Source organism: Cydia pomonella, chromosome 2, assembly GCF_033807575.1.
Source record: "Cydia pomonella isolate Wapato2018A chromosome 2, ilCydPomo1, whole genome shotgun sequence".
Classification (NCBI taxonomy): domain Eukaryota; kingdom Metazoa; phylum Arthropoda; class Insecta; order Lepidoptera; family Tortricidae; genus Cydia; species Cydia pomonella.
In genome coordinates, this window is record NC_084704.1 from 2,618,566 (window position 1) to 2,632,436 (window position 13,871).

Consider the following 13,871-nt stretch of genomic DNA (forward strand, 5'->3'; position numbering starts at 1 on the left):
CAATGTTTTTAACTTTTTAATTTTTCTTTGACCATAAACTTCGCGACCTATTTTTTAACCAGCAAAGTCGGCGTTGCCGTCAATTTCGGAGAAAAATGATTACTTACGTGCCCGGCTGACCGCCATGTACCCTTGTGTCGCTCTGCCATGATAAAGGTTAATTTACGTGTCAGTTTTATCTTTACTGTATTTGTAGAGGTGCTCTTATGGCCCTACATGAGAGATACAGCCATCTATGAAGACTCACCCACAGTGTTGTCACATACAATTTTGCCGAAGTGGTAGAACAGGGTGCAAAAATAGGTAGAAATGGGTGGTTTTAAAACGAAAAACAGGTAGATGTACCACTCAATAACAAGTACATTTTTATGGTTAAAAATGTGTATAAAATTTTTCAAATTATTTATTAGTCTTTAATATTGTGATGTTAGTACACAGGTTTATTAAAGAAATCGAAACAAAAATGAGGATTTCCATTGTTTGTAGGTAATGAATCTGCTTGTATAATCTGTTTCTTTGGCAAGTTTTCATTACATCGAATCTAAATTCGGTAGAAATTAAGTAATGTTCCGTCACATGTATTACTTACAATTGTACCATTTTGAAAAATAGGTAGATTTCAGGCCGAGGGAGGTAGATAGGTAGAACGCAGGCAAAATAGGTAGATCTACCCAAAAGTTGGTAGATGTGACAACACTGCTCACCCATTCGTATTTTCTATTCTTACTGACTTGTTGAACAATGAGTACCCACGGAATAATAAGAACATGTTCAAATGATGAAACAACTGGCTAGAGATCTGAACAACTGTGTCGATAAACACATCTCGTTCGTTATATCTGACATCTCTTTCCCACCACCACCTCTCCCGCACCCCTCAACATTTTACTGATGATGTATGTTTGTTGTCAGTGCCCGGCGGTGGCGTGTCGATGGACGGCGAGACTCCCAAGACGAACACTTGCATCTTCAACGCCAGTGAGGACATGGAATCCATGCGCAATTTCGAACAGGTAACTTTTATAACATATTCCCCCTCCCCACCCACTGACCCGACATCGGCTCGGCAAAGGGAATAATATTACAAGGTCTTGATAGTTTTTTTGGGCTAGCATAGCATGATTAAATCCCTGGGAGATGATCTTTTCCAAGTAAAATGTAAATCTTGTTTGATCACTCGAGAAATTGTGGAAAGAAGTTTTTATAGTTCTTTACCCTATGCTGCGGGCGTATATGAATATGATGGACCTGGTTTACTTGATAGGATAAAACTTTGGCGTCTTTTTGTCGAGTGGTTACGTTTTTGTCGCTGTTAGGAGGAAAAGTACCCAACTAAGCTTTTTTAGGTACTCGAAATTAAAGATCGTTTTTTTACAAGCTTTTATTTACTTTCACCTTTCCGTTGTCTGTAATCAAATCTTGCAAGTTAAATTTGACCCACTTCCCGGTTTCCGATGAAGCTGAAAATTTGCATACATATGTAAGTCGGGTGACAATGCAATATTATGGTACCATCGAGATGATCTGATGATGGAGACAGGAGGTGGTCATAAGAACTCTTGTGATAAAACAATGTAACCTAATTGTGTTTGGGGTTTTTAGAATAGAATTGTCTCGATGAGTATTAGTTACTCGTGGAAAGAAAAGTACAGTCAGCGATAAAAGCTTGTACCAAAAATGAAATTTTTGCCAAAAACTCTTTTAAATGATGAAAAACACGGCTAGAGTCCTGAACACAAGTGTTGAGAAACCCTTTCTCGTTCAATTACTTCTGAAGAAATTCATAACAATCTACAAGTTTGTCATACTTGTGCCTATGTTAACGTTATTTTTTTGTTTCAAGGTATTTGTGAAGCTGATGCGCCGATACAAATATCTGGAGAAAATGTTTGAGGAAGAGATGAAAAAGGTAAATAAAATTGTTCATAGTTTATTAATTGCACGAATTTTCACAAATAATTTAACATGGTTTTCAACAACAATAAATAGTGCAGTCATCTGATCTGGTGAATCCGCAGCTATTTGAAAAAGCATCGCTGATATGCATTTCGAAGTGCGCAAATGGTTCGCAAATAAGTGCATCCACACTTAACCACCAGCCTCGCGAGGATATTGTTGCGCGAAACATCTTGGGCTGTTTAGATATGCCTCGTCCGTCGCGCGGTTGCGATGTCTCGGATGAGCCATTTTCATACTGAGCTGCTTCGCGTGGGAATTTCTTTACGCGAGGTCGGTTGTTCCGTAAACTTTTGTGTGCTTCTCGTGCGGGTCTTAGTTCAAATATAAGCCTATTATTTACTATAGCTAGAAGCTTATATTGTATGTTGTTAACAGGTGCTGGTGTACTTGAAGGGTTTCGAGCCGGCCCAGCGCATCAAGCTGGCCCGCATGACCGCGCTCTGGATCGGTATGTACTGGAACTACTTTTTTAAACTTAAAAACTTGTTGTAACAAAGTGATGAAGTGGAGAAAATTGTGCTGTGAAAACTTTGCATTGTAAACAATATAAAATTATACATATTATCTTTATTTCGGAAAATTCTTTCGTCATTGCATAGTTTCCGTAAATAAAATATGGTAGAAATGCTCTTGTTATTTTCATGGAACGATTTTATCATTTTATTAAAAGTAGATGCACTAATTAGAGCCAGGCAACGCGTATTACGTTGCTCGGTGTCGGAATGTGCGAAATAATATGTGCGTGTGTTGTGATGTGGCATCAAACTTTAGTTTTGGTATTACATACTATGTACGCTCAACATTATTATATTTACTAATAAGTGAATCTTTAGTACCATCCGTCACAATATATATTGAATATTGTAAAGCTATCATGCCGTATGTAACATACTTCCTAGGGATTGTTTAGCTCTACTTACGCTGGCTAGGTTCCAAGAAATTCTGTTGTCATTTTACTACACATAAGTCTTTGTCGATAATGTTACTAAATTTTATTATATAAGTTTAATAGTTCACTGCCGAGTGACGTTGATCTGTCTGTTGATTGTGGATGGTGCAACTCGCTCTAAATCTGTCTTAACGCTTTGAACGCCACGCCAATCGTCGCGCGTCATCGTGAACCTTGTCGAAATGCACAAAGGTTGATATTGCGCTGTAGCCGCGCGCTTCATTTGAAGTCTTTACGCGGATCCACACAGAGCGAACTGTCGGTGGAGAGGTGCCTCGGGCGAGGCACACAGCGAGCTGCTTCGCGCGGCAATTTCCTCGCGAGGCGGCTCATTCTGTGTAGGGGATCTGCCTTTTGGCGTTCAATGTTACTGAGAAAATCTATAAAGCAAATTGTTTATTTGGTCAGGTAACGGGTGCGTACCGCCGTCGGTGCTGCTGGTGATGCTGAACGAGCACATCGTGAAGGACAACCTCGCGCTGGACTTCGTGCTGGAGGTGTTCGCCTGCGTCAAGCAGGAGCGCGGCACCGCCTCGCTCGTCACCGCGCTCAAGAAGGGCCAGCTCGAGGGCAGGTTGGTATTCTGTACACTAATATCATACAATATAAAGAGACTGCATAAAAAATTATGACGATCGATGTCAGCGTTGCACGCGCACGGTAAAGATACCCTTTTCATATACCGCCAGCGACCAGACTCGGTCAGGCGTAGAATTTGCTGCAAGAATTTGATATTTTTTATGTCACGGTGGAATGAAAAACAATGCAGCCTGCAATAGTCTTGGAAATAGTAAATATAGAAATTTGATTTGATTGCATTATTTGATTAATAAAGATTGTCAAAATTTTTCTTTTTAATATCCTGTCAAGAGATTCAGAAATAAAGTAAATTACAGTGATGGTTCAAAATGGATCCCATGGTATGAAACCAGGTTTTACAATGAGGTAAAATTTGTATGAAGCCATGGGAGATTACCGCGACATGTACTGGTTCTCCACATCGTTGTGGCAGAATCATAAATGGCGCTACATTCCATTAGTTTAATTGCTTAAGAGAACTGCTCTCAGGGTTAAAATGGAAAAATGCATAACCGTATTGTTTCGTCTTTTCATTAGCTGGATCCACACAGAGCGAGCATACGCGCGAGGCAATTTCCTCACGCACAAACCGGTCAGTATAGACGTGCCTCGGCCGAGGCGGCGCGTGCGTTTTCCTCGCCCGAGCGCGCCGCCTCGGCCGAGGCACGTCTACACTGGCCGGTTTGTGTGTGAGGAAATTGCCTCGCACATATGTGCTCGCTCGCTCGCTCTGTGTGGACCCGCCTATTCATATACATGCTCGCCAATTGTCAGGTTCACACAGAACCAGCCGCCTCGCAACGAAATTGCCGCGCTCGAGGCATCGTGCCCGCGCGTGTCTGCCTCGTTTCCCCGCAAGGCAGTTCCTTCTGCGTGAACTCGCCTAAGTAGCGAACGCTTAATGCCGGGCAGTACTCAAAATACCTAAGCGAATCTTTCCCAAAGTAGTGGTGTGTGGTGCGACGGAATAGTAACGTGTAGCACTCGGCAGGTTGCTGGAGTTCCTGCCGCTGAACCGGCGCACGGAGGAGGTGCTGGCGGCCGCCTTCGCCACGCGCGGCCTGGCCGAGCTGCTGCGCCTGCACCGCGCGCAGGCCTCGCAGGTGCGGTACTACACTGGGCTACATACCTGCTGGCTGCCACGACAGTCAGCACAGCTTCCATACTAATGCAATAGCACGCAACGACAGTCAACTCACAACTTTCATACCAGTAAAGTAAAAAAGTCTATTGCCAAAACTAGAAAACATCTTTCCTTAAACATAACAAATTTTAATAAAGAGAAAAAACAACATTAAACATATTGTTAAGGCGATGTGTACCAGTCTCAGCCTGTGCTAGATATGTGATATATATCCAGCGCTGATTTTCAGCCTGTTCCCTATTTTTTTCCTCCCCGTCGGCCCCGTTTCAAAGGGCTAGCAATATTACCAAAGGTTGGCAATATCCAAGATTGTCACCAATGTCTTATCTCACTTCAGGAAGAGCAACAGCAGTATGATCAGAAAAATATTTACATGTTGTCCCTGTCCTCGACCCTGCCACAATGGCTAATTATTAACGACGTATTATTATTACGTCCGTCGTCCGTTGTGATGTTGCTATGAAGTCAGATTTTGTCAAGCGAAGACAGTTCTATAATATCCCTGCCGCCATGACCTGCAGGCTATTTCATTTAGCAACCTATACTGCTTTAGCTGACGGTATGAGCTAGCTTACTTCAGAACCAGTTAATCAACTTTACCTTCACCTAAATTCCCCACAATGTCCTGAAATGATGAAACCCGATGACGAGTCTGAGCGGCGTCGCGTGAGCTGCGAGCGCGCGTACAGTGAGTCCTTCACGAAACGCGGTGCGAACAGCCTCCTCGCTTCACTGCTTTGTCGACATGGCAATCTGATCTGAAATATAATCTCTCTCCAGTTCCCCTCTTCAATAGACCAAAGAAGACGTACATTTCTGTATAAGATACTGCCTTACGTTTTGTGGTAACTGGATTGTGAACGTTAGGTCACGGATTGGACGCAAGCGGTGCGATGAGCGGCAAATCAAAGCTTTTATTTACCGCGTGCCGCTTCCAGTCTGCGGCATTAGCGTTTGATCTAGGTACCGCCTAATGTAGCAAGGTCGCACAGCACCACGTGCTTCAACGGTCAAATTCTCTGTTTTTTGTCTGATGCAACTGTCCTCCGTCCCGAATAATATCGGCACACTGCCAGACTTGATAACGAAAAATGAACCTGTTTGTTTTCCAGGAGGCGCGGCGGGAGCTGACGCGGGCCCTGGAGGACGAGCTGGCGGACGACAAGCCGGTGCGGGACCTCATCCAGGAGCTGCGCGACATGGCCGTCAAGCACGCCATCCCCGACCACGAGGTCGTGGCCATCGTGAGTACTGACCACACTGACGCGGTGCTGGAGGACGAGCTGGCGGACGACAAGCCGGTGCGGGACCTCATCCAGGAGCTGCGCGACATGGCCGTCAAGCACGCCATCCCCGACCACGAGGTCGTGGCCATCGTGAGTACTGACCACACTGACGCGGTGCTGGAGGACGAGCTGGCGGACGACAAGCCGGTGCGGGACCTCATCCAGGAGCTGCGCGACATGGCCGTCAAGCACGCCATCCCCGACCACGAGGTCGTGGCCATCGTGAGTACTGACCACACTGACGCGGTGCTGGAGGACGAGCTGGCGGACGACAAGCCGGTGCGGGACCTCATCCAGGAGCTGCGCGACATGGCCGTCAAGCACGCCATCCCCGACCACGAGGTCGTGGCCATCGTGAGTACTGACCACACTGACGCGGTGCTGGAGGACGAGCTGGCGGACGACAAGCCGGTGCGGGACCTCATCCAGGAGCTGCGCGACATGGCCGTCAAGCACGCCATCCCCGACCACGAGGTCGTGGCCATCGTGAGTACTGACCACACTGACGCGGTGCTGGAGGACGAGCTGGCGGACGACAAGCCGGTGCGGGACCTCATCCAGGAGCTGCGCGACATGGCCGTCAAGCACGCCATCCCCGACCACGAGGTCGTGGCCATCGTGAGTACTGACCACACTGACGCGGTGCTGGAGGACGAGCTGGCGGACGACAAGCCGGTGCGGGACCTCATCCAGGAGCTGCGCGACATGGCCGTCAAGCACGCCATCCCCGACCACGAGGTCGTGGCCATCGTGAGTACTGACCACACTGACGCGGTGCTGGAGGACGAGCTGGCGGACGACAAGCCGGTGCGGGACCTCATCCAGGAGCTGCGCGACATGGCCGTCAAGCACGCCATCCCCGACCACGAGGTCGTGGCCATCGTGAGTACTGACCACACTGACGCGGTGCTGGAGGACGAGCTGGCGGACGACAAGCCGGTGCGGGACCTCATCCAGGAGCTGCGCGACATGGCCGTCAAGCACGCCATCCCCGACCACGAGGTCGTGGCCATCGTGAGTACTGACCACACTGACGCGGTGCTGGAGGACGAGCTGGCGGACGACAAGCCGGTGCGGGACCTCATCCAGGAGCTGCGCGACATGGCCGTCAAGCACGCCATCCCCGACCACGAGGTCGTGGCCATCGTGAGTACTGACCACACTGACGCGGTGCTGGAGGACGAGCTGGCGGACGACAAGCCGGTGCGGGACCTCATCCAGGAGCTGCGCGACATGGCCGTCAAGCACGCCATCCCCGACCACGAGGTCGTGGCCATCGTGAGTACTGACCACACTGACGCGGTGCTGGAGGACGAGCTGGCGGACGACAAGCCGGTGCGGGACCTCATCCAGGAGCTGCGCGACATGGCCGTCAAGCACGCCATCCCCGACCACGAGGTCGTGGCCATCGTGAGTACTGACCACACTGACGCGGTGCTGGAGGACGAGCTGGCGGACGACAAGCCGGTGCGGGACCTCATCCAGGAGCTGCGCGACATGGCCGTCAAGCACGCCATCCCCGACCACGAGGTCGTGGCCATCGTGAGTACTGACCACACTGACGCGGTGCTGGAGGACGAGCTGGCGGACGACAAGCCGGTGCGGGACCTCATCCAGGAGCTGCGCGACATGGCCGTCAAGCACGCCATCCCCGACCACGAGGTCGTGGCCATCGTGAGTACTGACCACACTGACGCGGTGCTGGAGGACGAGCTGGCGGACGACAAGCCGGTGCGGGACCTCATCCAGGAGCTGCGCGACATGGCCGTCAAGCACGCCATCCCCGACCACGAGGTCGTGGCCATCGTGAGTACTGACCACACTGACGCGGTGCTGGAGGACGAGCTGGCGGACGACAAGCCGGTGCGGGACCTCATCCAGGAGCTGCGCGACATGGCCGTCAAGCACGCCATCCCCGACCACGAGGTCGTGGCCATCGTGAGTACTGACCACACTGACGCGGTGCTGGAGGACGAGCTGGCGGACGACAAGCCGGTGCGGGACCTCATCCAGGAGCTGCGCGACATGGCCGTCAAGCACGCCATCCCCGACCACGAGGTCGTGGCCATCGTGAGTACTGACCACACTGACGCGCTGCTGGAGGACGAGCTGGCGGACGACAAGCCGGTGCGGGACCTCATCCAGGAGCTGCGCGACATGGCCGTCAAGCACGCCATCCCCGACCACGAGGTCGTGGCCATCGTGAGTACTGACCACACTGACGCGCTGCTGGAGGACGAGCTGGCGGACGACAAGCTTCCTCTCCTAAAATGGTTAAGGGAGATGCAGCCTCGTAAACGTCAGATGCCGCTCCGTTGAAGGCCAGAGCGAGCCGGCTGCGTGTGTGTAGACGTGCAACGAGTGCGGGTGCTAAAATGTTAGAAAAGTGGTTAAAAACGAGTGTACAAGTTTTTAAAGGGTCGGCAACGCGCATGTAATATCTCTGGTGTTGCAGGCGCCCATAGGCTAAGGTGACAACTTATATCAGGCCGTATGCTTGTTTGCCACCGACGTGTTAAAAAACAAAAGCTGTACACGTCACGCAGTGAGTCCCCTTTTATAAAAATCTCCATATTACAAACGAACACATGCACGTCTACGCACACGGAGCCGGTGTGATCTGGCCTTAACAAGAGCAGCGGCAACCACCCGTAGTTGGTTTCTATATATATATATATATATAGCCACAGCGGAGAGTACAACGCCCTGCAGCGCCATCTATTTTTAAACATCCAACGCAATTTGCCAGTTATTCAATAATATATATGTTGGATAAATTAGTTATCTTGAAATTCTAAACTAACCTAGAAATTCGAAAAAAATGGATTTGTGATTTCACCCCGCAATATATACAGAGTAGAAAATATCTTCTGAAAAGTTTTGAAAGCTTAGCTGAAGATATGACATATTTCACATGATGAAACTCGATGACGAGTCGGAGTAGCATTACAAAACGGCGCGAGCTCGCTACAATCGAGTGTTTCGAGCGTTTCGACGCTTTCGCCGCTAGTTTTACTACGTTGTCGACATGGCAGTCTGATTCAACCCAAAACCTACCTTAAACCCAACTGTATAAAGTCTAGTTTTTAATGGCAGCGTGTCTGTTAGATTTGGACGTGCGTCATGAACCGCGGCGAATGGAACAAGAAGGAGGAGCTGCTGGCGGAGCAGGCGGCCAAGCATCTGCGGCACTACACGCCGCTGCTGGCCGCTTTTGCTCAGTCTGCTAAGGCGGAGATCGCGCTGCTCACCAAGGTGAGATTTAAGCTTTTTCATCATACTTGGTCCGTAATTTCTAAATTTCGACCTAGGGCTGTAATCGTGTAGAAGTTTTATTAATTTCGCTTTTTTTTTCTCACAAATCTTCAATTCAGACTCGTTCGTAAATTTTTGTTTACCGCCCATAAACAATGTACTATTATTTGTTTGTTTAGCAGCATGAAAGACAGTAAAAATATTGTTTATGCTCTACTCTTATATCGATATTAAAGTAATCTCTAAATCGGGATTCTTAACTTACTCATACATTGCAGAATTTTGTGTGTTAATCCTATCTAAGACCACATTTTTTCGGCAAATGATGTATAAATAACAGCTAAAATCAGCCAGATCAAAACTCGATCCTTATAATATGTATAGCTAGTCGAACCCAGTTATGGAAGGAATGTAGACCTGAAATGATGAAACCCGATGACGAGTCTGAGCGGCGTCGCGTGAGCTGCGAGCGCGCGTCCAGTGAGTCCTTCACTAAACGCGGTGCGAACAGCCTCCTCGCTTCACTGCTTTGTCGACATGGCAATCTGATCATACGCCACATTTCCTTATTAATAATGATCCAATATAATAATCTAAGACAAAAATGTGCGTCAAATTTAAAAGTTTAAGCTTTTCGCCGCCATTGACTTGATATAAAGTACAGTACATTTCGTACCCCACACGCCAGGACTTCGTATCAAGTCGTGGTTTTGGTCAGGTTTTGTACAGTCACGTCTGAAAAATTCGATACGAAAAATTTGCCATAAATATGTATTCACTACCTTAATATATGGGCAATAAAGTCGTGTATACATATTTTTGGCACTTTTGTTTCCCAGGTGCAAGAATACTGCTACGAGAACATGAGCTTCATGCGCGCGTTCAGCAAGCTGGTGCTGATGCTGTACAAGAGCAACGTGCTCTCCGAGGAGGCCATCCTCAAGTGGTACCGCGACCCCAACTCCAGCAAGGGCAAGCTCATGTTCCTCGATCAAATGAAGAAGTTCGTCGAGTGGCTGCAGAGCGCTGAGGAAGGTCAGTTGGCAGATTGTCCTTATACTTTGCTTTATGATTTTAAGGCATTCGTTTTTTAGACCGCGGGCCAGGAGCATATTTCGTCAGTCATCGCCTTCTGGCTGATACTTTGTCAGTTTATAGTTTAGATGCTGTTTTAAACTAAAAAAAAAAAAAACCGTCAGCCGGTTCTATCGCGGTGGAATGACCGTCAGCTGTAAAATGAACATGTAAAAAATATGCGCCTACCACTTTATGTGCGGCAAAGTATGCGTAAGTTTCATGATTGTTATTGCTATCATAAAAGTTATAGCGCTTATTTTTTACATGTTCATGCGACCAGCTTTGTTCCTGGCTTGCGGTCTATTTGTATAGGAGTGAATTGCAAAAAAATTGTACATACGTAATTATAGATCGTGTCATTCACGAAGACGCGTGCGCTGACTAGTATTGCCATGTTATTAAAGGTTAGATTTGATAAATCTGTGCGTCATCGTGGAAGACATGAACTATAAGGGTAGTTAACACGAAGTTAATTAATTCATTTGTGTTACAAAAATTAACCATGTAAATTATATTGTATTCATTGTGCTTAATAGAAATGGCTTAATTGTCGTAACTTTTGACTAATTAGAGGTCCTTAACTATGTACAATATTTTTGCAATTCACTTATATGTTTTGTAATAATTGGACGCCAACAACGTTATATTCGCTCATCATAGTGTTCACTCCATACATCAGTTTTGTTACCAAAATGCTTATTTGCGTGGTCGACATCTAGAATCGAGTAGCGCAATTGTCAGTCGACTGACGAAAATTGTATTGCTCAACAATTTACAACTAATGTAACATTAGCAGGAGTTGAGAATAGAGTTCCGGTTGTAATTTTATGTATTTTTTTTTATTTCCACACATACAATTATCATTACAGGCTGTGTGTATGTGGAAGTACTTATTATGTCTAACCACTAATTAGGTACTTCTAGAAACATAGCTGCCTTAGTAATAGTAAAGGTTACTCGAATTAAATGATTAAATAAATAAATAAATATAATATTAGTTGAAGATTTTTACTTTTCGTTCCTTGCAATACTCTATGTTACATGTCGACTACGAAAATAAGCATTTGGGTACCAGAACTGATGTTGATGTATGATGTGAGCACTCTACGCTTACTTCTAATTTCTCTGTCTGTGACTACCTCTCCCCAATAGCTTCTAGTGTCAGTTAACAATTTTCACATAATCAATTTGTTTTCAGAATCCGAGAGTGGAGAGGAAGAAGATTAGAGTAAGCGCAGCGTGAGACTGACTCCGACGCGCCGACCGGCGCACACAGATAATAAGCGTACTATGAATAATAACATATAATAATTAAACTAATTGTTGAACACCGACAGTAGGGGACGATGTTTTCTACACTGTATATTCATTTCTAAAGTAACATGTTGAAATACAATATTTTTTATTCAATTTTTTTAGGAAAATTCCAATAAATGGTGGTAACACTCTGTTTTTGTTTTATTTAGGAATATTTGCCTAAAATATGGTGCCTGCATGTAAAGGGACTTGTGCATTTGAGATTAAAATCAATAAACCTCGTGCGTCGAGTGATGGCCCCTTCAAATTTAAAAATTATTGAAGAAATATTTTATTCCCGTATTCTATGTTACATTTATAAATAATTTAATGTGCTAAACTTCCAAATGTCTACAAATATTTTACGTGATACTTAGACTAGATACGTAATATAATAAGGGTTCCTAGTTTACTACGGAACCCTAAAAATGAACTGCCATATGGACCATCATTCGATAGCGAGGTAGATGGCGCTATTCCCTGGAATTAAAATCCTGAATTGCGCTATCAGAGGCTACTGAAAAGACCAAAGAGTAAGTATATTAGGAAAGACCAACTACCTGCCTATTGTTGTAAGTGGCGCAATCTAATGGGCTCTCTGGGAAGGCTGCAAAAAAGTTGGCATTAGTTGTTTTTAATCGTTTTATTATCTATTTTAACCCTTTGACCGCCACCGTCGGCTATGGCCGACATCTGAATGACTTGCCAAGAACGCCAACGACGGCTACAGGCGACAGTTTCGCCAATGCAATAGCGACTAACGCGGGACTCTGTAAAGTTCAATTTCGCTTAAATAATCGTGATAGCCAGCGTCCGGGGCACGGCATATTCCTTTGTAGTCTGGCGTTCAAAAGGTTAAGAAAGTCGAATTTTACCTTTTAAAAGGCATAAATAGCCGCAAGGTAACACGTAAAATCACGCATCTCGTGGCGTTATATAGAGGTTGTCAGCTTTTTAGGGTTCCGTACCTAAAGGGTCAAACTGGATCCTATTACTGAGACTTCGCTGTCCGTCCGGACGTCTGTCACCAGGCTGTATCTTATGATCCGTGTTAGCGAGTTGAAATTTATACAGATTATGTATTTCTGTTGCCGCTATAACAACAAATACTAAAAACAGAATAAAATAAATATTTAAGGGGGTATCCCATACAATAACCATATTTTTTTGCCTTTTTTATAAATAATGGTACGGAACCCTTCGTGCGCGAGTCCGACTCGCACTTGGCCGGTTTTTTCTATTTGGTCTCTCTGGCGTTATAATATTTTTCTTGGCATGATGAACTCGACCATAGAGAAATAAGAAGTACTTAATAGAATGTTCGAGATCGAGTAGCGGAACTCTCAGTACTGCTCCTTGACAATAGATATCGCGGCAAACAAAAAGACTAACGATTCGCAACGATTTTCCGCTAATATTATAACTAGACTAACCGGAACTCTATTTCCAACTCCTACGCTTATACGATATCTATTGTCGAGTAGCAGTACTGAGAGTTCCGCTACGCGATGCTAGATGTAGTCTGCGAAAATAATAAGCATTTTGGTACCAAAACTGATGTATGAAGTGAGCACTCTATTACTTATTTCTCTATGACTCTACTCATCCAGTATAGTAACGGAATTTCAGCTAGATGGCGTTGTTTTAAGTAAAAAAATCATGAATCGATCTATCAAGTTCTTTGAATGAATGATACAAGCTTTAACAATAACATTTTTCTTGGCTTAATGAAAGTGAAGTGAAGACTGCCTTTGATCTATTTAGGCCTCAAATTGCTGACCTGTTGTGGTGTGTGTGTGTGTGTGTGTGGGGGTGTGCGTGCGTGCGTGCGTGCGTGTGCTGGTGTGAGTGTCAATATCTAGAGTTTTCGACACAATCACATTCCTATACAGCACAGTAAAATGAAAATACTCGGATGGAAATTAACTTGATACAAGTACCCTGACTACAGTACTTAAAGATGTACGGTGGTACTACCGTTTATCGTCCAGACGGGCGAGGACCACGACCTCGGTCCAGTCAAAAATCTCTTTTTCGTTCTCACTTATAGCTGCATCCTTAATAACGCGTGGATACGTCCAAGTACGGCGGACCACCTCACTACACATGATTTTTCTTTCTAGCAAGTGTTTAGCGGTCTTCTTCAGTCTTCTTCATGACGGGTACGCCATCTATTGTTGAAATAAATAAGTTGAACTACCTACTCCTTCAACTAGATGTCGTTAGTGCCTGCACAATATTGTAAGTTGTATTGTATCAAAATTAGGGATACAGGTTTTATCCTGTCCAGAATAGAAATCTCCGAAAAATTAAGTGACTGCCGCCG

At 45.7% G+C, this 13,871-nt stretch overlaps 1 protein-coding gene across 3 annotated transcripts in view; it reads left to right on the forward strand.

Annotated features, from left to right (window-relative positions):
* Positions 1-11,697, forward strand: part of LOC133531169 (uncharacterized) — a 28,518-nt gene extending 16,821 nt beyond the window's left edge. For all 3 annotated transcript variants that reach the window (XM_061869303.1, XM_061869312.1, XM_061869319.1), the window contains 9 exons: positions 913-1,013; positions 1,844-1,909; positions 2,335-2,407; positions 3,317-3,482; positions 4,479-4,590; positions 5,744-8,119; positions 9,026-9,172; positions 10,012-10,207; positions 11,448-11,697. In XM_061869303.1, the coding sequence (XP_061725287.1) occupies positions 913-1,013; positions 1,844-1,909; positions 2,335-2,407; positions 3,317-3,482; positions 4,479-4,590; positions 5,744-8,119; positions 9,026-9,172; positions 10,012-10,207; positions 11,448-11,476 (3,266 nt within the window). In that variant the 3' untranslated portion in view covers positions 11,477-11,697. The remainder of the gene's footprint in view (positions 1-912; positions 1,014-1,843; positions 1,910-2,334; positions 2,408-3,316; positions 3,483-4,478; positions 4,591-5,743; positions 8,120-9,025; positions 9,173-10,011; positions 10,208-11,447) is intronic.
* Positions 11,698-13,871: the final 2,174 nt, after the last annotated feature.